Source organism: Acipenser ruthenus, chromosome 10 (genome assembly GCF_902713425.1).
Source record: "Acipenser ruthenus chromosome 10, fAciRut3.2 maternal haplotype, whole genome shotgun sequence".
Lineage (NCBI taxonomy): Eukaryota > Metazoa > Chordata > Actinopteri > Acipenseriformes > Acipenseridae > Acipenser > Acipenser ruthenus.
Window position 1 is genome coordinate 52221164 of NC_081198.1, and position 27978 is coordinate 52249141.

The following is a 27978-nucleotide window of genomic DNA, read 5'->3' on the forward strand; positions in this document are numbered from 1 at the left end:
GGCTATGCCTTTATTACAACAAGAGAAGGGAGGGCCCCCGAAACCAGCCTGTTCCAACTTAAACTAATCACAGAAACTCAGCTAACACGCCTTTCCGTCTCCACAATTACAATATGAAGGGAAATGATGCATGACCACTTTATGTCATGTAATTACACAATGGCTCTTTGAACAGGTACTGCATTCGCTGCTCCCTCAGAAGCCATTCGTCCAGCTGTAACTGGTCTGGCCTCCCTCAGCCAGCTGTTATATCATAATATTGACTTTCTCCAGGACCGGAACATCAATAACATCTGGAAGCTCACAGTCAACAAACATCCACATTCCATTCTACTACAGCGCATACAGACCACATTATACCTGTACATTATTAAATAATGGTTAACTCTTGTGAAGTTAATATTTCTCTCATTCTGTCTGTTCTGTTATAAGACAACACAGGACTCCTATCTTTCTATTTATTTATTTTTTTTAAATGGAGAAACAGTTCATTTTATGAAACCTACAGTGCCTATAGTAAGTATTCACCCCCCTTGGACATTTTCACAGTCTGTTGTGTTACAACCTGAAATCTTGATGCATTTAAATGGAATTTTTTTTCCTTTGATTTACACAACCTACTCAACACTTTGAAGAAGCAAGAGAATTTTTATTGTGAAACAACAGTTAATGAAAAATTAAAAAATGATGAAATGTCTTGGTTAGATAAGTATCCACCCCCTGAGTCAATACTTGCTAGAACCACCTTTGGCAGCAATTACAGCTGTGAGTCTTTTGGGGTAAGTCTCTACCAGGTTTGCACATCTGGATCGTGCAATATTCGCCCATTCTTCTTGGCATAATTGTTCAAGCTCTGTCAAGTTGGATGGGGATCGGTGGTGGACAGCAGTCTTCAAGTCTTGCCACAGATTCTCAATCGGATTCAAGTCTGGGCTTTGACTGGGCCACTCTAGGACATTCACTTTCTTGTTTTTAAGCCACTCCAGTGTTGTTTTGGCTGTGTGTTTGGGGTCATTGTCCTGCTGAAAGGTGAATCTCCGTCCCAGTCTTAGGTTTTTTGCAGACTGAAGCAGGTTTTCCTCAAGGATTTGCCTGTATTTAGCTCCATCCATTTTGCCCTCTACCCTGACAAGCTTCCCAGTTCCTGCCGATGAAAAGCATCCCCATAGCATGCTGCCACCACCATGCTTCACAGTAGGGATGGTGTTACCTGGGTGATGTGCTGTGTTGGGTTTGTGCCAGACATAACGCTTTGCATTTAGGCCAAATAGTTCAATTTTTGTTTCACCGGACTGCAGAATCTTTTGCCACATCGTTTCAGAGTCTCCCACATGGCTTTTTGCAAATTCCAAGCAGGATTTTACATGGGCTTTTTTAGAAATGGCTTCCTTCTTGCCACTCTTCCATACAGGTCAGATTTGTGGAGTACCTGAGCTATTGTTGACACATGGACAGTTTCTCCCATCTCAGCCATGGAACGTTGTAGGTCTTTCAGAGTTGTCATTGGCCTCTTGGTGGCTTCTCTGACCAATGCCCTTCTTACCCGGCTGCTCAGTTTGGGAGGACAGCCTGCTCTAATCAGATTCTGGGTGGTGTCGTATACCTTCCACTTCTTAATGATTGACTTGACTGTGCTCCAAGGGATATTCAATGTCGTTTTATACCCCTCTCCTGATCTGTGCCTTTCCACAACTTTATCCCAGAGTTGTTTTGAAAACTCCTTGGTCTTCATGATATTATCTTTGCTTTGAATGCACTACCCAACTGTGGGACCTTACAGAGACAGGTGTATATAATGTGAACCACTTTTATTGCACACAGATGGACTCCATTTAACTTATTGTGTGAATTCTGAAGGCAATTGGTGTGTCATAGCAAAGGGGGTGAATATTTATCTAATGAAGCCTTTTCAGGTTTTTATTTTAAATTGATTTGTGCCCCGTGCCCCCCCCCCCCCATTTTTTCACACATTGAAAGTGTTGAGTAGGTTGTGTAAATCAAAAGGGAAACAAATTTAAATGCATCAGATTTCAGGTTGTAACAAACTGTTAAAACATCCAAGGGAGGTGAATACTTACTATAAGCACTGTATATATAAACCACCAAGTAATATTGTATTTAAGAGTCACCAAAGCTCTCTTTTTGCAAAAAAGGAGATTTCATTCAAATACACAGTTCAATTTAGTTTAATATTAATGGTAAAAGAAGCAGAAGAGGAACAGGCTGTCTTGGCTGTTATGGTTTGCTTTCACACACAAACTCCGCAAAATACGATTACTGATCAGGAATAGATATACTGAAGGGGTTTGATTACTGATCAGGAATAGATATGAGTGGGTTTGATTACTGATCAGGAATAGATATGAGTGGGTTTGATTACTGATCAGGAATAGATATACGGAGTGGGTTTGATTACTGATCAGGAATAGATATACTGAAGGGGTTTGACCCTGACAGGACATCCCCCACACAAATACACAAGTATGGACAGAATTCCTTGTGGTTACAATACAAACACACATGTAGACAGCTAGTTAGAAAACAACTGCACACACACCTTGGAAACAAATAGTGATTTTTATTACATTGTATAAAACTTGGGACAGAACAGAACAAGCAAAAAAAGTTGAATGCCACTGAATATAAAAGAATAAATAAAAAAAATTAAAAAACCCCACACATTGAAAAAAGAATCATTAACTGAATATGCAATACAACCCCTTACATTCTCACAGGATACACACACACACAGAATAAAAGATCTTTGAAACACAAAGTTAGACATGTAATAACATAGAAGACTGAAACAGCATCAAGAGAAAAGGACCCCAGCAATGCCATTATATTTAGTTGATTTGTATTTGGTATGCGCTTCATGGTTAAATACAAAGTACATGGCATACATCTGAAACTTGATTGCCTTGTGCACATACAACTGACTGTATTCACATTACTGTTTCAAATGGTATTACCTGGAGATCTTGCAGCATGCCATCTTCATTATTATAACCCCACTCATGGGTTTACTCTCCCCGTGTGTTTGTTCATAAGCTTTTGTCAACAAGGACAAAGTGCAGACTTTTCAAATATAAGTTTCTGTCCCCAGCTGTACTTTACAGCTCCAAGTTAACATTTGGCCTTGGTTTGTAAATGTATCTATTGCACACTCAAGAGATTACACACAGTCTAGAAATCCAGCTATGCCCAAGCCACGCAGCTCAAGGACCTTGTTCAGTACATGGTTCAAATAAAGCACCCCTCCATCAAGCTTAGAAAGAGAACACACATGAATGCCATTTAAAAGAAAACAGAACTCAATACTGCATTTGCCTTTTGACAAAAAAACGCATTTCTTTTTGAATGTCACATTGCACAAAAGGCACACCCACTGCACCCAGGACACATTTGTCACAGGCTGCAAAAGCAGAGAGAGAGAATGACCCCGATACTGTCAAGTCATGTAGTGGACTCATCTGTGAAATTCCCAGAGGTGATGCTAAAATAAAAATAGAAATGAAATACCTGCACTGGAAAAATACACAGGCTAAGAACAGGAGTTCTGTTGACACTTATATTTATTTATTTTTCCATAGTTTTGCTGCTTCTGAATTTAGTACACATGAACAGTAAGGGACACAGGCTACAGCCGGGCACCAGGAAATCTTCCTCTGAAAATCCTATAAAGCTAATCTTGACTTGAATACACTGCACACCTACCTCTGCTTCTCTCAAGCAGAGTGCTGGTTTTATGAATTGCAGTACTGGGGACCAAAAACTCAAGGGCATTTCCAATGAAAGGGACGAGAGCGAGCGAGCCAAACTCAAGGGCATTCCCAATGAAAGGGACGAGAGCGAGCGAGCCAAACTCAAGGGCATTCCCAATGAAAGGGACGAGAGCGAGCGATCCGAACTCAAGGGCATTCACAATGAATTAGGCACGACAGCGAGCGATCCGAACTCAAGAGCATTCACAATGAATTAGGCACGACAGCGAGCGATCCGAACTCAAGAGCATTCACAATGAAAGGGACGAGAGCGAGCAAGCGAGCCAGCCTGCTCCCTGTGGAGTTGCTTTCCTAACCAGCTCTTCTATATTATTGGCAAGTGGGCAGTGAAAAATGAACTCCCCCAATTTTCTCAATAAAATCCATACGTCTTGTCTGGGTCCCTACACAGGGATCAGACCGGAGCGGTTTGGGAAGCTTGGTCGGCAGTGCACCCACACTCTGCCCTCATTCAGTACTCCAGCACCACACCACTGTGCCTCGAGAGAGCTTTTAGCATTCCAAGAGGGTGCACCTCACAACACAACAGGCCATAGAAGTGTCCTTAATTACCTCCATGCTAACATTACGAACTGAGAAAACCAGCAACCCGAGACCTTGAGCAATGTGTTTTTACCTGCTCAGTTTAGAACGCCACGTTCTAGCTTTGAAAGCTAGCTGACTAATATTCACCCAGATTCAGAAATGGAGTCAAAACTAAAGATTGAGATTGATTGTTTTTAAGCAATTGATAAGATTGGCTGTTCTTTTATTTATATTGTGCTAAAAGGCAATAAATAAAATTAAAAAAATAATACCTTCCCTGCTGCAAGAAAAAAAAAAGACATCCTAATAGATGAAAGTATAAATCCTACTTGCAGTGCAGAGCTGAATGTGTTCATCTTCATCACATCTCTTCAGTAGCAAAACAGCACTGCACTCGCCAGCAAGCACACATGGCAAGGGAAGCCAACGCTGCACTTTCACTTTCTGGAAAGACCACTTGAAGTCCCTTCTTCGATAGACTGTTTAACCCCATCTTCATTTTTCCTTTACTTATTTGATAGCATATCTCCAGCACTATTATGATATGATAAAATAAATATAATGTAAGTGCCCTCCCCCTCCCAAATATCATATCAAAATACTAAAACCATTTCCCTTTTCTTCATTTTTTTTGATCAAACAAAATTTAATATATATTATTCCCATCATTTCTAGACTAACTCACACATCTGTGTACCGCATGTAACTGTTACCTTGTAAAACTCTTTTATAGCCAGTATGTCTTGTACAACGTGCACCCCTTGTATAAAACACTAGCAAAATGTTTAAAAGGGTGCACATTATACTCTGAAGATGACGCAAGTTACCTGGAACATCAATCATTGTGCTGCTCCTTGTAGGAATGGGACAAAGACACACAGTGACACCTTGCAAATAAGTCAACAAGAAAAAACCCCAACTTCCCTTCCCCTCCTGTTTCTTCTTTTGTCTTCTACTCCATGTATTAAGATTCCAAGCGTTTCAAAACACGTTTATCCTGTACATCTGCTTGGGCGAGGGCTTCACCGCCCCCACCCCCCAGTCTTTGAGTTTTCTTGCTCACTCAACAAAAGTACTCTGCAGCCAAATCACTTCAAAATAATATGATAGCCCTCGCTGCCTTCAGCTGAAATCAGAAACAAAACTCCATCAGTGAACTTTTAAATACAGAAGAACTTGCATCATACTTGCCAGTGTTTATCAAATGCAGGGTGCACCCTACATTATTCAAGAATTATATATTATATTCATTCCAAATAACACACCCAATGATACTTCAATCCCCTCGCTCCCTCTCTGAACTCCCCCTCGCAGAGATACAAGTGGAGAGAGAATTGCACACAAACAATACCTTTTAGTGTGTTGATTACAAAACACGACTCATCGATTAAGTAATGCACCATCTAAAAAGAAAAGGAAAAAAACGGATGAAGAGAAAAAACAAACATTTTGAATACAGCAAGCACACTTTGGGCTAGAGAGGTTGCAGCAAATGATGCATGAAACCCATTCACTTTGCTGTACCCTCATTTGCATCACTCAGGTGCATGACCAGAACCAAAAATAAAGCAATAAGTGTTAATCAGTAACTTCAGCACTTCATTGAGCCTCCTAGCTCGGGGCTTCTGTGTCCCTCATTCCAGCTTACCGTATAATCACTCTGAAGGCTGCAGAACGGCAGAGGGCGAGGGGCAGAGCATTGTGAAGGTTCAGATAAGCATTCCATAGTTAAAGTGAAGTATTAATGTGCTGCTTTACACCTCATTAGCCTTTACAGCTCAGGCTTAGTGCACTGGCACATGTTTCACATTTCTATTGGTTTGAGAGTCACGGTTTGAAGGGGTTGCAAGCTTGTATAAAACAGAATCAGTATGAAGCGACACAGTATTCTTACAGTTATCAGACCATGCAGTATACAGACATATATACACATTTTATATATATATATATATATATATATATATATATATATATATATATAAAAAAGAGTGCTAGAAGAACACAGACCTCCACAGCGTTTGCGTTTCTCTGGCTTCCAACAAGGCTGAACAGGAACTGACCTGATCAACCTACACCCTCCTGGCATGAACCGCAGCTGGATTGTTTTTAGAACATTTTACAGCACTGGGGGAAAATCAACCTAGACTGCATCACCAACCTATTTGTGGTTATCCCAGGACAATCCATAAACAGTGATTGGGAAGAAAAAAAACTAAAAGTTGATGCAATGCTAGGCTATAGGTTGATCAAATCAACCCCTTAGTTCCTTAAAGTGGTACTTTATAATGACAGTGATGGAGTGTCGTGGATAGAATGACAGTGATGGAGTGTCGTGGATAGAATGACAGTGATGGAGTGTCGTGGATAGAATGACAGTGATGGAGTGTCGTGGAAAGAATGACAGTGATGGAGTGTCGTGGATAGAATGACAGTGAAGGAGTGTCGTGGATAGAATGACAGTGATGGTCTCATAGTTTTTTGTACAGCAATATCTATGGACTCTCCTGATCAGTTCCCTAAACTTCAAGGAATCTCCTAATAGGGCTGTCAAAGCCTTAGCCCTTCAGTGTCATTCTCTGGGGCTCAATCACTTTGTTTGGTTCATTACGATTCCCGGAAAGAAAAATATTGTTTCTTTGCCTTGTGACTTGAGAAGGTCACTAGCCACTTTCATCAGTGCACGATGTATGATGTGATGTGTTCTGGTTTCCTTTTGTGGTCCCTTACCTCATCAGACACTAAGATATGGACCCCTGTGGGTCCTTGTCTGTAGATCTGGTTGATTTGGCAAGGTGCAATGCTGTATAGGTTAGCTATCTTCTCTGTCAATTCTAGTGCTGTCAATTCTTCCAAATAGATAGCATGGTATACTAAAGAGAAAAGGGAAAATATTTAGATTAATTTGACTGATTTAGGCAGCGTATGATTGTGCTGTATCCACTAATCATTAGTGTGTCAGTACTGCGGTATTATCCATTGACTGGCACACTGATGCTTTCAGAATACAGCCCTGTCTCTTCACCAGAATGCTGTGCAAGTGCCATGAGCACTCCTTCCAATAGAGAGGGCCTTCCTTAGCCAGCCTGGCTCATTGATGAGATAGAGAGGACCTTCCTCAGCCAGCCTGGCTCATTGATGAGATAGAGAGGGCCTTCCTCAGCCAGCCTGGCTCATTGATGAGATAGAGAGGACCTTCCTCAGCCAGCCTGGCTCATTGATGAGATACCCAAGAAACACTCTTACCGCACAATGTGCCGGCGCTCTGGTCCTGTTTCTGTGGTTGCACAGCCCTGCTGTGCTCTGCTTCTTGACACACATAGACTGTGAGGCGTGGGCGGACGTTCCTGGTGGAATTCAAAGCACTCGGATTATTTTTTTGGTCACTTTTTCTATGCAGTTTGAAATGCCCACTTGGAATGCTCCTCCTCCTCCTCCTCACTTCCCCGCTCTCCCTCCCTCTCCTCCACATTCCCCCCTCCCTCCTCCCACTCTTTTCACGCTTCCAAAACTTAGCGCCCGAACCCTCGAAGGCCCAAGGGCAATGCAGAGCTGTGTGGGTCCCTGTTCAGGACCGGGTACTCAGCACTGAGTCTCACCCTGAGCCCAAGGGCAATGCAGAGCTCTGTGGGTCCCTGTTCAGGACCGGGCACTCAGCACCGAGTCTCACCCTGAGCCCAAGGGCAATGCAAAGCTCTGTGGGTCCCTGGCCAGGACCGGGCACTCAGCACCAAGTCTAACCCTGAGCCCAAGGGCGTGGGTCCCTGTTCAGGACCGGGCACTCAGCACCGAGTCTCACCCCGAGCCCAAGGGCAATGCAAAGCTCTGTGGGTCCCTGGCCAGGACCGGGCACTCAACACCGAGTCTAACCCTGAGCCCAAGGGCAATGCAAAGCTCTGTGGGTCCCTGGCCAGGACCGGGCACTCAACACCGAGTCTAACCCTGAGCCCAAGGGCAATGCAGAGCTCTGTGGGTCCCTGGCCAGGACTGGGCACTCAACACCGAGTCTCACCTTGAGCCCAAGGGCAATGCAAAGCTCTGTGGGTCCCTGGCCAGGACCGGGCACTCAACACCGAGTCTCACCTTGAGCCCACACAGCAGATCCCCCTTATCAGCAGTACTAATGAAATGTTCTGTGGTCCCAGAGGAGTTGCAGGGACACCACCTACCTTCTCTTGATTATATTGTAAAGCCGGATTCCATCGGCAGGACCGCAGATCTGGACCAAGTCTTCTTTGGACATCTTTAGTAAATCAGCACCTGACAGATTTAACCAGGCCAATGCAAAGAAATCAAATAACACACCACATAGAGAAATCTCTGCTTTCAGACTAGGTGTTTCTCAGTATATGCTAGAAACACATCTTAAAAGGGAAGACATCTGTAACTAGAGTGATGCCATTTGTGTTGTGTGGTTAAATACATTAAAGCAGAGGTGTCCAAATCACGGTCCTGGGGGGCTATTCCAGTCCAGATTTAACAGGTAAAATGAGATCATAAACTTCTTCAGGGTCTGGATGGAGGTTTAAATTGGTTCAATCAAACACTTCAGAACTGGGTGGAAGGGTTAGCTTTGGCCAGCCCTGCATTAAAGGGAAGCTCTTGTTTAGTGCAGTTCTGACTACTTTTCCTTCGTAACTTTAAAAAAGATAAATCAGACAACCACAGGTAAAGTTTCCACTCACCTGAGAAATTAGCAAACAGCCGGGAGTAGGGCGAGAAGCGATGTCGGTGCAGCCACTGCTGGGCATCTTGGATGGAAGCGTTGGGCAGGAGGGGCTACATTGCAAAAAGAAGATTTGTAATGAACAGTTGCACCAGACTCCTCAAAACACACTCCTAAAAAAATAAAAAAGCATCACATTAACATACATCTTCATCACACTTACATCGGCGAGGTTGGGAAGGAGCAGGTCCCCCTCTTCATTTGGAGAGACATTTCTACTATTTCACAAAGCAGGAAAGAAAAAGAACACAAACAGGTCAACGTGCAAGCTCAATCCACGAGGTCATTTATCATGGGGATGCACTGTGTGTGTCTGTGTGTGTGTGTGTGTGTGTGTCTGTGTGTCTCCGCACAGCGCCTGGCTCTATCACTGCCCCAGTATTCAGCAGCACAGGACTCAGTTTCTGGTTTTTTTTTATGAAGCATGTTACAGTTGGTGTTCCTCTTACGTGCTACTATGCTTAGTACTTCTCACACCAGCCTGGGGATGAGAAAGGGACTGGTACTCAGTCCAGATTCTGAGAGACATTAAGAAGCGGCAGGGCTGCGATGTACTTCTGACTTTCAAAAAAGTTATCAAGACGAGATGACAAACTGAAAATGATACAAAAGCGATTTTATACAAGAATGCATCAGTTAAGAGAACTCTCATTGCACACATGCAAAATTTCTCTTTAACCCTTTAAGTCCTGAATTATTTTTGTCACGCTGAAAATGTAAGTTATAGAATTCAGAACAATAAAGCCTTTATTGAGTATAGATATGAACGGGGCAAAAAAGAAATGAAACTCGTATATTTTGTTAAATGGGGCTTTAGAGGACTGACGACAGGACTGGCGTCGCTGAGAGAAGGGCTGAGGGTTAAACAATAATTCGACTAGGAAAGTCAAATGAAGAACTGGGTATCATTGTCAGCTAGAATGCTACAGCACAGTGGAGTGGAGAAGGTGCTACTTACCCATCTCTAAGGCTGAAGCTCGGTGAAGAGCTGCTGTAACCAGGGGAAGGGGTGTTCGTCACACAGGGCAGGTCAGGCCAGGGAGAACACTAAATTGAAAATCAAAATGCCGCCTTTCAGTACTTTCGGGTACTTTGCGAGTATTTGTATTTTCAGCAGTGAAACCAGTGGTTCGGAAAGATCTAAAGCAATGATATAAATGGGAAAATTCCTCTGTTGCAATACAACTTTTCAACCATGAAATGTTATTGCTTTACTATTATTTTTTTACAAGCTGATTTTACATCTGTTTACCAGGAAACAGCCAATTCTGCTAAGCAGTTAAACGACAGGGTCCTGCCGACTGTGTTGCCCAGACTTCGAGAGCACTGACACAGATAGTCTTTGACCCTCCTTGAAGACAGTCTCTCTGGTTAATGAAGCAGCGTGCTCACCTGCACCAGGCTGTGCGTGATGACATCGTATATGCAATGCTGGTAAGGGAGCTCACCTCTGTAAGGAAAGTGGTTTCGTAGGACTGCTGATATTTCTCCCTTTCCTGAGGGCTTCTTTTCTCCATCTTTTCTCGGTCTGTCTTTTGTTTTCTGTCGGCTCCTTTGGGCTTGATGGAAAGAAGAATAAATATGTAAACATGTTCAATTTTTAATATCTGATCTATATTTTAAACGCATCACCTTAAAGTATACTAGTATAGAGAACTAAACTGTTACTATGCACTGCAGTAGAACCCGGGCGATCACTAGCTTTCAAAATGAAAGTGTCCACAATTAAAGATTTACACAGGAACTAAGCAACCTTTTCATTGGTCCTTCTTACATTCAATTCCTTTAGAGATTGACAGTGCCTCAGATTAACACAACAGCATTCCCTTGGCTTTGGAGGAGATGACGATGACCAATATTCCCAGTGGGGAATGTATTTGCAGTCACCCCCTTTTTGATCTCCTTGCATTGCAAAGGGATCTATCTGTAGCTTCCAGGTGAAGGTCTAATGTAGGTATACCAGCATTAAGGCCAGATTTGATCTCAGTCCTGTCGACTGCATTTCCACACCTTGAACACTTTGACCTGAGTGCTTGCCGAGTTCACGTGCTCCGTGTACTCGCCGCTCGCGTTCTGTTTGAACGAGTCGATCTGGATCCGGAACGGGACGCCCTTCTCTCCTCCGTGCTTCCTGGGAGTAAACTCTGTACTGATGCAATGAACCTGCAATAAAGACCCCCATGAATGCGACAAACCAAGCTTTGAAAAACAAGGAACTTTGAAAATCTGAATGACGAGAGTTACCTGGATAAATGCGGAGGCTCTTTTGGCTGGGTCCCACAGGAACTCAATAGTGTTCAGCTGGGTTGGGTTGGCTCTGGGCTCAATGATCCCAACTGACAATGGGATATCTACAGAAAAAATAAATACAATAAAAAAAAAAAAAAGATTCAAACCCAGGCCTCCACAGAGAAGTGCATGTGGTGCTGGGGAATTAGCCCACTGCACCAATCAGCCCTTTACGGATTTGAGAAACCGCAGCAATAGGGTTGCAGGGATGGCAAGAAGACTCCTATTGCATAGCAGTTTCACCCATTCCAGGTTAATACAAGTTTGTTAAGCCACAGTGTGTATAGGTAACAAGCTCATGTGTGTCTCATAGTAAAACCAGGTATAGATCAAAGTTCTATGCAATGGGAGTCTTATTTCCATCCCTCGGACAGGGAGAAACTGGGAGCTAGGGAGAACAGCTCAATTAAATTCACGTGCATTAGTGATGTTTAAGGCAGACAGTCACCACCAGGACAAATACAGTATTTTTTGGTCCTCATGTTTAAGCTTAGATTTGGGTTCTCACCGATGTCAAGGATCCTGTCTCCTGGTCTGTTCCACTTCCACCCCTCCAGCTGCTGGTGTTCCGTGTACTGCAACCGTCGGTCATGAAAAACCACGCGGATGATGCTCTGAAACACAGGGGACTTGTTCACACACATACACACCCTGAAACACAGGGGACTCGTTCACACACAGCCCATAGCAGACCTCTCCACCAACACAATGACGCATCCAAAAAAACACACTATCTAAATCACACACAAGTGAGGACCAACACTAGTATAGCGAGCTGGAGGAAGTCATGCATAACTGCGAGGAATACTGTACGCCTCCCATTGCACAGCAGTGTAAGCAGTTCCAGGTATCCCATTGAGCCTGAAAGCTCTTCAAAGAGTTACATTAGAGAGAAGGCATCGTTGCATTCACAGCAAGACTGGCATCCTTGAATTTAAAGCACATATAGCTACAACCTTTCTTTCACTTACCTTAACATATTTGCTGCTTAAATCTGTACAACACACTTGTTTTCTGTTGTTAAGCATGCGGATTTCATAGGATTGACCTGCATTTTGAGAAATTAAAAGAAACCATTACATTTTTTTTGACAAAAGGACAGCAGGTTATTCAATAAACCTGACCCTTAGCTGTAGCACTGCAGACATACTGCCACTTTATATTTTCTCTCTGCACACTTTTAAAAATCCAGATTTCACAAATCCATTCTTTGAAACCTGCAGCAAGCTCAATGTAAATTTAGAGCATTACTAATGACCACATTTGTATGTATCACCAGTTTCTTGTCTTAAAGTCTGTGTGGTAAAATACAGAACGCAATGATGGGGAATGCTACTGCGGCACTAGGAACAGGCATATCTATTTTTAAGAAAAATAAAAAACTGAAATATCTTGCTTGCATAAGTATTCAACCCCCACACATTAATATTTGGTAGAGCCACCTTTCGCTGCAATAACAGCTTTAAGTCTTTTGGGGTAAGTATGTACCAGCTTTGCACACAGTGTCGGAGTGATTTTGGCCCATTCTTCTTAGCAGATTTGCTCCAGGTTGTTCAGGTTGGTTGAAAGACGCTTGTGGACCGCAATTTTCAAATAGTGCCACAGATTCTCAATGGGATTGAGATCAGGACTTTGACTGGGCCACTGTAGGACATTCACCTTTTTGTTCTTGAGCCACTCCAATGTTGCTTTGGCCTTGTGCTTGGGATCATTGTCCTGCTGAAAGGTGAATTTCCTCCCAAGCTTCAGTTTTTTAGCGGACTGAAGCAGGTTCTCTTGCAGTATTTCCCTGTAGTTTGCTCCATCCATTCTTCCTTCAATTTTAACAAGATGCCCAGTCCCTGCTGATGAGAAGCATCCCCACAGCATGATGCTGCCACCACCATACTTCACTGTAGGGATGGTGTGTCTTGAGGCATGGGCAGTGTTAGGTTTGCGCCACACATAGAGCTTTGAGTTTTGGCCAAAAAGCTCTATCTTGGTCTCATCTGACCACAAAACCTTTTCCCACATCGCAGCTGGGTCACTCTCAAGCTTTCTGGCAAACTCCAGACGTGCTTTCAGATGGTACTTTTTGAGTAACGGCTTCTATTTTGCCACCCTCCCATACAGGCCAGTGTTATGCAGAGCTCTTGATATGGCTGACTGGTGCACCATTACTCCACTCCCAGCCACTGAACTCTGTAGCTCCTTCAAAGTGAGTGTTGGCCTCTCTGTGGCTTCTCTCACAAGTCTCCTTCTTGTCTGAGCGCTGAGTTTTGAGGGACGGCCTTTTCTTGGCAGTGCCTGGGTGGTGTGATGCAGCTTATTGATACAAATGTGCTCACTGGGATATCCAAACACTTGGATATTATTTTGTACCCTTTCCCTAATCTATGCATTTGTATTACTTTATCTCTAACTTCTGTAGAATGCTCTTTGGTCTTCATTTTCCTTCAGATTCACAGCCTGACCAATGATCCTTCAACAGTGGGGTTTTTATCCAGAAAATGTGACAGCAACTTTAATGGTTCACAGGTGGAGGCCAATGGTATGGTAATTGTGTCCTCGTTAGGGCAATTTCTTTCATCGGTGTAAACTCGGAGCTTCTATAGCACAGGGGATGAATACTTATGCAAGCAAGATATTTCAGTTTTTTTTATTTTTCTTAAAAATATTTCCCAACATAAAACCAATGTCACCTTACAATGATTGATTTTGAGTTTCAGAGTTTTAAAATAAAATATCAAACAGAACGAAATTTCAATGTACCATTTGTAATTCAGTAATATGAGAGAATTGGTCAGGGGTCTGAATACTTTTGCAAGGCACTATATATATATATATATATATATATATATATATATATATATATATATATATATATATATATATATATATATATATAAATAAATAAATAAATAATGTGACATCTTGTAATAATTGTAAGTCGCTCTGGATAAGGGTGTCTGCTAAAAAAATTAATATATATATATATATATATATATATATATATATATATATATATATATATATATATATATATATATATATATATATACACACACACATAAAAAGTGTAGGAAATACAGACAGATAGCTAGGACGAGTGAACAGGCAAGCTCACTATATTAAAGTTGGCTGAGTTGTTTTTACAGTACAGGTGCATATTTATATACTGACTGTATAAAAGCAATCCTCTTATAGCGCCCCTGCCCGTCTCTATGTAGTGCATGGACAGCTGAAAGGTAACTCCGTCTTACCTTGGTTCAGGTAAGTCAGTGTCTCCTCGTGCAGTTTGACAGCAGGGGACGTGGCTGCACACAGAACGTATTGAAATGGGGGCACTTTCGAATCACTCTCTGGAGATGGCTGAGGCTCCTCTTGTTTGAAAATTGGAAGAGCCAGTACATCACTGCAATTGAAAAAGAAACCCTTAATATCAAGATTCACATCCTGCACAACACAAAGCACAAGCAAGGATATATGCTAACGGCACACTAGAGGCTAGTTATGGGGGGTCATTCTCGGGTGTGACAAAAACAACAATGTATGAATGCATACTGAACCCTGCAAGGTGGCACAATGCCTTCACCACAGTAGCAGCATGTCATTCCATGTGAAAGGTGCGCGGTTCTGTCCTGACCTGCTTTACCACATGCACAGGTGTAGATACTGACTGCAGTGAATGACAAGGTTAGAATTCCACCCAGGTGTTCTGGAGACTTCATGATACAAGATTCTGGAATAGCAGTTCAGAACAATAGCCTAATGCTACCAACCAGAGGTCAGAACTCTGGTACTGTATACACAGGATTGCTCTCCATCGTTAAAATACTGAAACTCTCAAATTGTTGTACAAGGGATAGCCACACCGAGTTTTATGAAATGTTACCGGTACCTAATGGAGTTTAACCCTTCAAATGAAACGCTGTCCACGGCAATAGTTAACCTATTAAGTTTGTAAAACTGGTTGTTCCAAATTCCTTATTATTTGACTTGGTACAGTGTTTTTATGCCCTCACTTATACACACCAATTACAAATAGCCTTTTGTTGACAAAATCTCTACAAATGAAGCAAAGCAAACAAAAACAACGTTTAAAAGTAGTAACACAACGGGGGGAGAAACCTGCTGCACACGCTAACCCTGTTCCACAATCTGAACTCGGAGGCACCAACTAGCACGTAGGCTGTTTTTTTATCAAGCATTTTTGCCAATCCGGTTTTGCAATGACAGATGTTTGATCTAACTGGTCCTCTACATTGTGTAGCAGGTTTGAATGAACAAAATCAGCACATGGAATTATTTGAATGTGTTGCCTTGATCTAGCAGGTCTGCAAACGCGATCAAATCGGAAAACACTCGGTTCCGCATCCGGATCCAGCACCAACCCAAATCCCGTCGCCAAAAAATCTTCAGCAATTAATTTGCACGGCCAGGAGAAAGACATTCTTAATAAATGACTTCTCAAAGAAGCAGCTGCCCTTAATTAGGGGTTTAGATATAAACCCCGCTGAATATGAATTAATAGCTAAATAAACACATTATGGCTCCTGCAATGGCACGGTTACATTGGCATTTAATTGTAAGCAATGTTTTTAAAGTAAAACGCCCATGCAGAGGGTTTAAGCATGATAGGGTCACATGACCACAGCCTCCCCTCACGTGAGGAGTGTTAATTCCTATCACCTGGTCTAAGGTAAAGCGCCTCTCCAGAGTTCATCACCGTGTAAAGCGCCTCTCCCAAACAGACGTCACCACCGTGCTGCATTTAAACTCCTGCTTGTTCACAATGCTATTTTAAACTCGGGTTTCATATGGAAAGCGTGGAGATGCCACTCAATGTTCTGGTATCTTCTGTAGGCGGTGTGTAAGTTCATTTCCAAACCGCGTATGGGGATCAGTAGGAGTGTTTCAGTGTACCCTTGATGTTCAATGATTGTGCTTTAGAAGAGAGATTTACCAATGGATACTGTATGTAGTATTTCATATCACACTATTTACCAAAACACTGGCAATCTACTCACAGTGCACGAGAGGAATCTTAAAGAATTTGTGTTGTTAATGAATATAAAGAAATATTCGCATCAATGTGTACAGGCTTTTACAACAGACAGAATACAATGCATCTAATCATTTGGAATACTAGTCAAATAAATGTATGGGGAAAATAAACGACTTTACACACCTGTAAACAGTAAACATTTCCTCAGGTCCCGGAGGCTTTTCCAAGTTTCAAGACTGTTCCTCTTTTTCGAGTTGTAATGGTTTATATGAAATATGTACTTACTAGTGCATATAGACATATATACCCTATATATATAGATATAAACATATATACAACTATGAATTATATTTTAATAAATTATGCTCTGTATACAACTATTCAAAGCATATCCAAAAATCAAAATGCAATAACTATTGCTACGTGTAAGTAAAGTAAGCCATTGTCACAGAGTTCAAGGAGGTCGTTTTGCATGGTGAAGAACAACCAGCTCGGACAGGCAGTCGAGCACACCTTACCGCAGAAAGCTCGTGGATGAAGATTGCTGGTGGTAAGGCTCGGGCTGAGAGTGCCAGAACAGCATGTTTCCTCGATCCCGAAACAGAATGCGATTCCAGCGAAAACTGCAGGGGATGAAAGCAGAAGCCACGGGTCTCTGGATGCTACAGGCAGTGTGTGAACTGGGGAAAGGGAACGTCTCGTCAGTCTATTTATCCACGGGCTGACGTCTACAATCATTTGGCACAGTTAAGGTGACCTCAGGGCAAACACGGGCACCACCCTCTTTTCACAGGCACACGCATTCTCTACTATACTTTCTGTGGTAGAAACCTGCTTCAGCATGCATTACCGTTGAATAGTAAGTAGGTGCTATATACATAAAACTCAGGCTAATATCTCGTGCTTCGTCCACTGCTGGGAGCAAATAGTGAACACCTTTTGAGGGCAAGATAAACGGGTGAGGGGGTAAGCGACATAGGCGACTGTCTACCGAGGCAAAACAATGGATGCAATAGAGTAAATAATAGCAATGCTATCCTGGCTGTATTTAGAGACACCGATACCGTCCGAACTACGAAAGTAATTAAGAACCACACGGAGCCGTGCGAATTGAAACATTAACAAGGGGCTCACCGTTTTACTTGGGAGTTTATGTAGCCGCGAGTATGTTACACAATACGCTGTGTTGCAAAGCCAATAACGTTGTATTTAATACTGTTCTTTCACTGTGTGTTTCAGAGCAGAGCAGTGCACTGATCGGGTTCACTTGATGATACCGTTTATGATGTTTGTGCCTTGGTGGACGTTTGAATAGAAGAATGTCGTTCATGTAGATTTGTATTGAATTGTTGGGGTGTTAGGGAGTGGAGTCAGTGCTTTGGGATGAAGATGTATGATCCTAATGGAGACCACTGTAGCACTGAGAAGCAAGATCCAATAGGATTCAAGCACTGCCAGTCTCAATGCCACTTCACGTGGTGAAACTTGAATTGGGGTCATTGGACAAAAACAATATACCGCTATATGAAAACAAAGAAAACAGCAACTCATTTAAAATAAATAAATACATAAAATACATATCATGTGCTGAATTAAATCAACAAACAAGAAAAAGACAACAAAAGTACCTTTTGAAGTTGGTTTTATTTCTAGAGCAAACAAGTGTATATTTTTAGCAAATTCTATCACATGTGGATGTTAACAAAAACCATGTCATTATCTGTACAGTCGACGCAATACACAAAATAAAACAAATAATATAAATACAGACATGGATTTTACATGACAAAAGCAAGCGCAGTGAACACTCTGCTAGAAATCCCATTTCTAAGGCATGATGCATCTGCAGAATAGAGGAACAGTTAAACATTATGTTTAGCAAAGACTTGCTGATTTAAAAAAAGAAAAAAAAAAAATCGGGCTTCTTTCCCCTGTGTAGACATTTCATTGATTCTCATCTGCAAAGGGAAGCAGGTTTTTATATGACAAAGGCAAATTACTTATACATGGTCTTAATAAGCTGTTAGTAGTAAGCGATTAAAAAAAAAAAAAAAAAAGGTACGGTCAGTTCCAGTCAGGGCAAGCACACATAGTGTACCTTTGCAAAAAGCCACATGCCTCAATATGTTGCACTACATGAGAACTAGAGAGGACTTTTAAACCACTGGGTGTTTACAACATTTCTGTTCTTTCATAGAACACTCATGCAGTCTGTGGAACAATGGGCACAAAGATTCTAAATCCTGGTAACCAGTGGCGACTAGATTTCAGATGTATTTTGAAATGCAGTAGGAAGTAAGTCTCTGTGCTCTGGGCGACTGGACTGACTGTTGAGTAGTTTTTAAATCCTCTCAGTCACAGCACAGGGGATGGCACTGAAACATGCAGGTAGTGGATACTGCTAACGTGCAAAAGAACAAGGACCGGCTCTCCAGGGCAGGAAGAGACCTTTTTGCTTCCCGACAAGATTGTAAAAGCTGTGGATTTTTTTTATTTTAAACAACGTACAAAATGATCAATTGATCTTTGATCGACTGATAACTGCTTTGATTTCAAAAGAAACTCCACTCCAGGGAGCAGAGCACGAGGGTTTTACTAAAATGTAAAACATGACTCGATCCAACGAATTGGGTTAACTGCACTGGGTATTTACAAAAACACAAACAAATAACAGCAATAATACACATAGCTGTGCGTTCATTCAGTTCACAGTCATTGTATTGAAACAGTACTTTGACATGAAGGTAAGGCCTGTCTTTACTGTCCACCCCAAAATGTACCAGAACATCCAATAAAGTATATGCACCATTAGGTAGGTATAGTATTTTAAAGCAGGATATCATCAACCATATATAAATGTGTGTGTGTGTCGTTGTGGTATTGATAGTGCCTGGTAGGTGGCTGAAATCTGGGTATATTTGTTAACTATTCAGTGCATTGACTTACAGTACATCTAGCCAGTGTAAAAATAATAGATGCATTTTGGGATTTGTAGTGTAGCTCAGTTGAACCTCCTTTAATATTTAACTTGACATGAAAACTTTGTTATTATTATGTTATTATTATTATGGAGTAGTGGTTAGGGCTCTGGACTCTTGACCGGAGGGTTGTGGGTTCAATCCCCAGTGGGGGACACTGCTGTTGTACCCTTGAGCAAGGTACTTTATCTAGATTGCTCCAGTAAAAACCCAACTGTATAAATGGGTAATTGTATGTAAAATAATGTGATATCTGTATAATGTGAAATAATGTATAATGTGTTATCTTGTAACAATTGTAAGTCGCCCTGGATAAGGGCGTCTGCTAAGAAATAAATAATAATAATAATAATAATAATATTAATAATAATAATAATTATTATTATTATTATTATTATTATTTACTGTTATGGGGATAAATATAAAGTTATTGTTTCTAATTTAGCCTTTCATTGTTTCTCTTAAAATACAGATTGATGTCTTTTCAATTGGAAATGTGATCAGTGATGACCACGTCAAAGAAATCTCAAATATGAATCAAAGTAAAAACAATAATAAACACACACACACACACACACTGTTATATCCAACAGCCGTATGTCTTCTTACAGCCCTCCAATTGGCCAGCACGTCAAATTCCAAATACTAGAACCCATCAAGCTGCCACGACATGTTGAACTAACAGTACAAACAACAACATGCTTCCACTGGCCTTAAAAAGAACAACCTGTAAAGCATTTTACTGAGCACACTTTGGACCAAAGCATTGTTCTTTTCAAACTGCCCTGTGCACCCCAAAACAATGTTAAGAGCTGTGCAATACTGGTCCTTCAATATATCAGCTGTTTAAAAAAACAAGATGCCACCCTAATGTAGTCAAAGCTTCCTCAGAATCAGTAAAAAGCAAACATGCTTGGTAATGTCATTGTGCCCAAACATCAGCAATACAGTGTGTTGCCTTCAGTTCAGTATTCCGTTACAGTACCACTGAGCCTGCCCAATGATCTCAAAGTGTTAACTGGAATTTCTGTTGAAGGTTAAAATGCTTAATCCTAATCAGTTCATGTCTGTCCCTCCCCTCCCTATCTAAACATGTAAAATGATTTGCAAGAATGGATATTCAATAAGGACCTTGTGGAAATGCTGGACCATTGGTTACCTCATTTCAGATCGCAGTTCAAATTTAAATAATACTTCTACCTCTCAAATCCTCGGACAAGCAGCTTTGTTTCGGGTTGCAATTTAAAAATTAAAATTAAATTAAAATGTGAATATTTCTAAATAATGTTAAGTGAAGAGCAAATAAAACATTTTTTGTTGGCCGTATCATTTATATATATATAAAAAAAAAATGAAATAAAATATACCTTCGCTCAAATATCAGAAATTGACTGACTTGAATATACAATGTGAAACTTCCGTATTTCAAAATCCTGTGAAAATTAGCGCTTACATTAAAAAACAAAACAAAACAAAAAAACGATTCGACACTTACTCGGGCCTCGTTTACATTCATGGCTCTAAGAAAGGGGACTGAAAAGAAGAAGAGAAAGCTAAAGAATGCTACACAGAAAAGAGGAGAAGCGTTTGAAACATTGACTGCAATAGGATCTTTCCCCTAGCTTTGTACAAAGGAGTGTGCTGATGTTAACACAAGAGCAGAAAGGTCTGTGGAGGCGCAGCTCTGCGATCCAATCCTGCCGGACGAGGTTTCAGTCCCACGCTGCTCTGCTAGCTGTGAGTCGACACGTCCGAGGAGGAGCTGCTGTTGCTGTTGGTGGTCTGGGCTCTCTTGATGTACAGATTCAACAGCTTCATCTGAAACACACAATGCTTGTTCAGTGAGCACTCGGTTTACTGAGGGCTCTCATCTGAAACACACAATGCTTGTTCAGTGAGCACTCGGTTTACTGAGGGCTCTCATCTGAAACACACAATGCTTGTTCAGTGAGCACTCGGTTTACTGAGGGGTTGATCCGATCATCTTCCACCCTGCTGGGATGAGACACTTCTATAGTGTACACTGCCGAACCCCCCGGATTGATCACATACTTCTGTCACTGAGGAGCAATCCTGGGGTGAGTGCAATCCAGAGTGATTCTGCATGCATTAAAACACTGCATTAAAATCCAGCTGTGCCTTACCAGCTTGGGGTTATCAAACTGACAACCTTCTTAAACACAAATATACAATATATAAACACTAAATCCAAAGTCTCAGCGCTTTCATTCAGCACTGTAACAATTCTGAATAAGTTCAGGTTTTGCAACTTTGCAAGCTTCTAGTGCCACGTTTATGAATGCAAGTTGATCAACCAATCACTGCAATCCTTGGAGAGTCCAATGGGAATCGGTTTGAGATTTTTACATTTGCGTAGCCCTCATGTCCTGCACTATGATTGCAATTACTGTGTATCAAAATCTTACCACCATGACATGGGAACAAAATGCATGCTTTTTGTGAATTATGTTTCTTAGTAAGCAGTTTCACAGGAAATTCATACATAAGAAAGCAAAAAAAAAAAAAAAGCAATAGTTTTTTGTTTTTCCAGACAGAAACACAAGCTCTCTAACAGGACTCTGTAATGGCAGACAGTCATAGTTGTGTAATTACATAACTGTATAGTACTGTGGGTAATTGCACAACTCTGCTCAGCACAAACAGGATGAATTCTGCCAATCAAGTGGCAAACTAATAATAACAAAAGAGCATGTGATGAAGTGAGAAACCCAGGCAGGAAGGAAGAATGAAACGCAGGAAAGCAATGGACAGAGGCAGTGATCATGTGATTTATAGAGTTAATTGGAAGCAACCATCGTCTACTATCAGTGCTGTTCTGATAGACAGTAATGAGCAGAGCTCTGTGCCAAACAGGGTGGGGATCTCGGATCTTATCAGCACCCAGTACAGCATTACCACAGGCTTCCATTGCTTGTGTTCAGTATCTTTTCCATCACAATAAAGGGTGTGGGTGGTTCAGTGAGAAGGTTACTCACACTACTGAGTAGACACGTGATTTCTAAAGCCTTTGTTAATACAGTTTTGAGGGCAACAGTTCCCCCCACCCCTCCCCCCCCAAATGTTTGACTCCTATTGCATAGCAGGTCTTGCCATTCCGTGCTTTATTAAGAACCAGCAGGGAAGTATAAATGGATTTACCTGCTCAGTAATGCTTTTGTCCAAATCTTGTTTTAATTTGAACCCTTTTTGATCCACTGTGGTTTCTTCTGGTAGTGACATTGTTTTGTTGTGTACATGTACTGGCAGTAACAGCATTAGTTCTAAACAGCTGATGTCAGACAACAGGGCGTTTAGTCTTATTAACTACAGGGGGGGTCCGTGCATCTTGAGTATCGGCGTGCCTCCTGAATGATACCAAGACTGTGAAACAGGAGCTTTATAGACAAATTATTAATTCCATAATCCGGACTGGGAGGTACAAGCACTCCTACACAATACAGTACTTCAGCACTGTTACCGTACCTTGCTTCCAGTGAGCTGTGCAAGGTGTGGCTTCAGCTCTTCTCCAATTACTGAATAGATGGCTACCAGGCAGAAGACACTGGCCTTGCGAACACTGCTCTCTGTGTTATCATAGCCCTAAAAACACACACACACACAGAAACAGAAATAGCTGACAGATCAAACACGAAAAATAAAAAAAAGACAGAATTCAAACAAATCCCCCCCACCCCGCCCTCCCCCCACAACATTCTTGTATTTCCTGCATGATTTGAAGCTTGTGAAACTGTAACACAATACTAAAACAACAGTGTTTCACAAGCGCACACGACTAGCTGCAGCTCTACCTGAAGCAATCCAGGGATAATGTCTGGGAGGAGCTGGTGGAGACTCTCCTTTGAAATGCGCTCAATGACCTTTGTTTGCATTTTGATAGCAGCCAGGTTAATGGGGTAATCGGCCGTCTGGATGATGGGGCACAGCACTTTGATGCACTGTTCAGGGTGAATGGAGCTGGCCAGAGTGGAAGCTGCCTCCTCCGCAGCCCTCACAACCTGAGAGAGAAATTCAATAGAGCACACACAAGCCCTTTCCATTAGAGGTCATTGCAAAGACAAGCAAGGTAGCAGGCCAAAGACAAGGCAAGCAGTAACGCACACTGCGTGTTCCTCAGTGCTTAACCAGTGCTTTTCAATCCACTCTCTCACCTCGCTAGCTTTACTGTACAGTATTACCTCTCCTGTTTTCTTTCATTTCTTATTGTTCTCTGCTTGCTTTTTTAATGTCATTTAAAGTAATGAAAGTATTTCAAATGCAACACTATCGACACTTTTGCTGTAGGTGACACATGAAATGATGTTACAGGAAGCTACAGAACTTTATTATTTATACTGCAGCACTGTCTGCATATTCCAGCTGGGTGTAGGGGTAAGAAGATGGGGTTTAAAAACATTTCATATTACATTAAAAATAAAAAATAAAAACTGCTGCCAATGCTGCAAAATAGACAAGTTTACCCTCAGTTTACATCCCAGTCTCACAAGCAAGCAAAGCTGTTTTTATCTCAAACCTTCACATACAACCACAAGCACGTGTGCACCTGGATCAATCCTTTTTTTATTTTCGCATTCACAAACAATTCATGAATTTGTTTGCAGAATAAACACACACATAATGCAAGTCATAATCTAGCTTTAAGCACTCCCAAAGTCGTGATGTGAACATCAACATTTCCAATGAAATATTTAGTAACATAAGCATAACGTATCGCTCAATTGGAAAAGGAGGCTGCTGGCTCTGGTTGCGGAAGTAGACTGGAGGTTTTCTATTGACAGGACTGACAGGTAATCTGCAGAATTCATGCTGCCCGCCTCTCAGGGGCCCCAGCGCTTCACACTTACAATGCTGTGCCTCAATATTTCATTAGAATCTCAACAGCTGTGGTTTACACTACAGTGAACATTACGGCTAGCCCATTAGTTACTGCAGAATGTAGGCAGCTAGTAGATCAAATGACAGTTTATGAGCCTGAGATAAAAAAAAAAAGGAGTCTAATCTTCCGCAGCATCTCTCTTCACAGCAAACTTCCAATTACCTTTTCGCTTGTCCAAGGGCAGACGGCCACTCTAGACGTTTTGAATATTAATAGAGAATTGCTAGTGCAATTGAGGCTAAACTTGGGGGTGTATGGAGGCTGTCTGTCAGACTTCCCGTATGTCTGACATATACTGGAGAACCACTGCTCAAGATGCCCAATGCTCAATGAAACCTGAAAAGGGTATCCTTTAACACACGGGGGGCACGGCACTGGCTTGCTTGTCTGAGTTGCTTTTAAATGAAAGGACATAGAGGCAGTTGTATAAGAAAAATGTAGCCTTTACATTACACCACTAGTCTAACTATACATGTGTGATCACATGAACATAAGAGTTTACAAGCGAGAGGAGGCCATTCAGCCCATCTTGCTCGTTTGGTTGTTAGTAGCTTATTGATCCCAGAATCTCATCAAGCAGCTTCTTGAAGGGTGTCAGCTTCAACAACATTACTGGGGAGTTGGTTCCAAACCCTCACAATTATCTGTGTAAGAAAGTGCCTCCTATTTTCTGTTCTGAATGCCCCTTTATCTAATCTCCACTTGTGACCCCTGGTCCTTGTTTCTTTTTTCAGGTCGAAAAAGTCCCCTGGGTCGACATTGTCAATACCTTTTAGGATTCTGAATGCTTGAATCAGATCACCGCGTAGTCTTCTTTGTTCAAGAGTGAATAGATTCAATTATTTTAACCTGTCTGCATATGACATTCCTTTTAAACCAGGGATAATTCTGGTCGCTCTTCTTTGCACTCTTTCTAGAGCAGCAATATCCTTTTTGTAACAAGGTGACCAGAACTGAACACAGTATTCTAGATGAGGTCTTACTAATGCATTGTAAAGTTTTAACATTACTTCCCTTGATTTAAATTCAACACTTTTCACAATGTATCTGAGCATCTTGTTGGCCTTTTTTATAGCCTCCCCACATTGTCTAGGACTTTCTAAGTGTTATTCAAATAAATACAGAATGCATTGGCACTTGCTGCAACTTCAAAACATTTCCCTCATTGGATAAACAGATGAGATAGTGGGTTCCATTTCGCTCTCGTGATTTGGGCAGGTTGAGATTAAAGAGTCACAGAGCCTGTGAGACTGAAGCCCAGCAGAACAAGCCTAGTTGTGGTTCTCTTTGCGTTGCAGAGGAGTACAGTCTGCCTGGCACTCACCTCTTTATGGGAATCCTTATGTGCCTCCAGTGTCTTCATGATTGTGAGCTCTGCGTAGTTTTTGAACCGTGCCGGCTGGTTCCTCAGGATCTCTTTCAATACACGCAGTGCCAGGGCTCTGATGGAGTGCTAAAAGACAGACGGGCAGAAAACGAGGGAATCAAACCTACTGTATCAATCAAAAACTGTAGAATCCGACAATTGATCTGGATATGGGCGTGCAGGAACACAGACCCCCTCATTCGGTTCGGTTTGTAACGGCAGTTCACCGCCTGCAGAATATAAGCACTCTCACTTCTTTTGGCTGAGAATACCAAACTGTTGCCAGAGTCAGCAGCAAACAGCAGCACCTGCACATCGATGCTTAAAAACGCACCCCATGCAAGAATTGTAGGCCGTTTAAAACACAGATAACCGGAGCTCGGGGTCTCTGCAAAGGGGACGCACCTCCTTGTCTCCCAGCGTCTCCAGCAGCAGCAGCAGGATGGTCTTGAAGTGCTCGTCCCACACGGCCAGGCTGCCCTCGCGGGTGATCTTCAGGAGCTCCAGCAGGGCGCCCCTCCGCTCCTCCACACGCTCGTTGTGATTGGACAGCTCCTTCAGGAGGTCAGCCACCAGGTCTGAGTGGTCGATGGGAACTTCAGGGACAAAATGTAAAAGCAGGTTACCACCAGGGTGGGGTGGGGGGCATGCTACCTGCAACCTGTCTGCTCATCCCCATAAAAACAAAACATATATGTGAATGATTGTCATTGGAATGCCGATGGGCGCCTGTCTACTAGGTTCCTAGAAGGCCTGCTGGCATCTGTATCCTGTTCTATGATAGCTTTGTCTCAGAAGGACAGAAGTGCTGGCAAACATTCTAAGAGGACTTTTGTAAAGCACCATGCATCTTTGAATTCCACAAGCCAGACACGTGCAAGTCTGGGTTAGCATGGCAGAAATGGCAATGGAATTAGTTTGTTAATAGGGTTTCCCTCTGGCTTTACGTGCTGCTAAAGGATACCATTTGCATGTCATAAAGCAGCGGAACAGCATAAAGGGTTAATGATAGAACATATTCATTTATTTATTTTTTAATTCTTATATATATTTTTTAACTCCATATATGCTAACAAACTGTGCCTAAATTTATCCAGCAAAGACCAAAACTAACTTCAATTAAATACATCAAACTGTCCGACAAAATTAGAAGCATGAGATTCATTGCTAGGCGTGTCTAAAGTTACGGATGAAGCATCTTCACCTACTAAAATAAAAGTACACTATACAACACACCTATTGTTTCTTAGAAGCTTAAAAAAGAATGGTAGTACACAGTAATGGTAGTAGACAATTATTTAAACAATGTCTATTTGCATACAACAGTTCAAAAACACACCTGCTTGTTATCTAGGATTGGCAGAGGTGCCCAAAATCATCCCATCATGCAATTCAAAACACAGCCCACACAAGAGGAGAACAGCGTGCACTGTATCAATCTCACTTTACCCATAAACACGGCACTCTCATTTCTACTGAATCTTTAAAGATACAGTACTGTGTTAGGACAATGAAAGTGTGGCAATGGACCAGAATTAATGTGGGCAGGTGCAGTTGGTCTGGTACCGTATTGCCGTGGAATATTCCAAAGTGAAGCCATCACTGCTGTCATTATGCTAAACCGCTGTGACTCTTCAACTGACCTTCCCCTCGACTGATTTATTTTTATTTTATTTTTTCTTACTTTAGAATCTCCAATTATTTTTACACCCGATTTTCTCCCAATTTGGAATGCCCAATTATTATTATTATTATTATTATTATTATTATTATTATTATTATTATTATTATTATTATTTATTTATTTATTTATTTATTTTTCTCCTTCACCGCAGTGATTCCCCACACAGCTTGGGTCCCGAGGCCCAGTGGGCGTCCTCCGATCCCACCAGCCAGGAACTCGAGAGCGGATGTCCGCAGGCTACCAGTCTCTGCAGGACAAAGACCAGCCCAGCAAATCTCCGCCCCCAAGCTCACTCAGTGCCTGGCCTGTAGGGGTCACTGCAGAGCGGTGAGGAGAAACAGTCTAAGCCGGATCCCACCTCCCCAACCCCGGAAGCGCCAAAACCAATGCAGCACCCCCCCGGAGTCCCCAGCGAAGACCAGCTGCCTCGCACAACCAGGATTCGGACCTGCGATCTCTGGTTGTATGACTCGCCTGCACGCCACGTGGCAGTGCTTTTACCAGGTGAGCCATTCAGGGACCCCACGGAGTCCTCAGCGAAGACCGGCTGCCTCGCACAACCAGGATTCGGACCTGCGATCTCTGGTTGTATGACTCGCCTGCACGCCGCGTGGCAGTGCTTTTACCAGGTGAGCCATTCAGGGACCCCCCCGGAGTCCTCAGCGAAGACCGGCTGCCTCGCACAACCAGGATTCGGACCTAGTTTAAATTGCTTAATTGTGCATTACTGTAAGCTCATTAATGATT

General features: G+C 42.1%; 2 protein-coding genes across 28 annotated transcripts in view; both read right to left on the minus strand.

Moving 5' to 3' along the window:
* Window positions 1-2558: 2558 nt before the first annotated feature.
* On the minus strand, window positions 2559-16997 carry LOC117412067 (transcription factor CP2-like protein 1). 6 transcript variants are annotated; one of them, XM_034020058.3, is made up of 15 exons: window positions 16828-16997; window positions 14565-14716; window positions 12294-12370; window positions 11831-11936; window positions 11278-11384; window positions 11044-11196; window positions 10482-10592; window positions 9992-10080; window positions 9197-9248; window positions 8993-9086; window positions 8477-8567; window positions 7554-7654; window positions 7038-7180; window positions 5662-5713; window positions 2559-5436 (listed from the first exon to the last, which is right to left on the minus strand). In XM_034020058.3, the coding sequence occupies exons 1-15, from the start codon at window positions 16890-16892 to the stop codon at window positions 5399-5401; spliced, it is 1431 nt and encodes a 476-aa protein (XP_033875949.3). In that variant the 5' UTR covers window positions 16893-16997; the 3' UTR covers window positions 2559-5398. The 6 variants fall into 6 exon arrangements, with proteins under 6 accessions (XP_033875949.3, XP_033875942.3, XP_034780349.2 ...); XM_034020051.3 differs by having other exon boundaries at window positions 9197-9251; XM_034924458.2 differs by lacking the exon at window positions 16828-16997 and adding an exon at window positions 16493-16524 and having other exon boundaries at window positions 9197-9251.
* Window positions 16998-17934: 937 nt separating this feature from the next.
* The window catches only part of LOC117411585 (CLIP-associating protein 1-like), an 82822-nt gene continuing 72778 nt past the window's right edge, over window positions 17935-27978 (minus strand). For all 22 annotated transcript variants that reach the window (XM_059032593.1, XM_059032592.1, XM_059032598.1 and 19 more), the window contains 5 exons: window positions 25953-26143; window positions 25506-25634; window positions 23097-23303; window positions 22771-22887; window positions 17935-21105 (listed from right to left, as the gene is read on the minus strand). In XM_059032593.1, coding sequence (XP_058888576.1) covers window positions 21019-21105; window positions 22771-22887; window positions 23097-23303; window positions 25506-25634; window positions 25953-26143 — 731 coding nt within the window. In that variant the 3' untranslated portion in view covers window positions 17935-21018. The remainder of the gene's footprint in view (window positions 21106-22770; window positions 22888-23096; window positions 23304-25505; window positions 25635-25952; window positions 26144-27978) is intronic.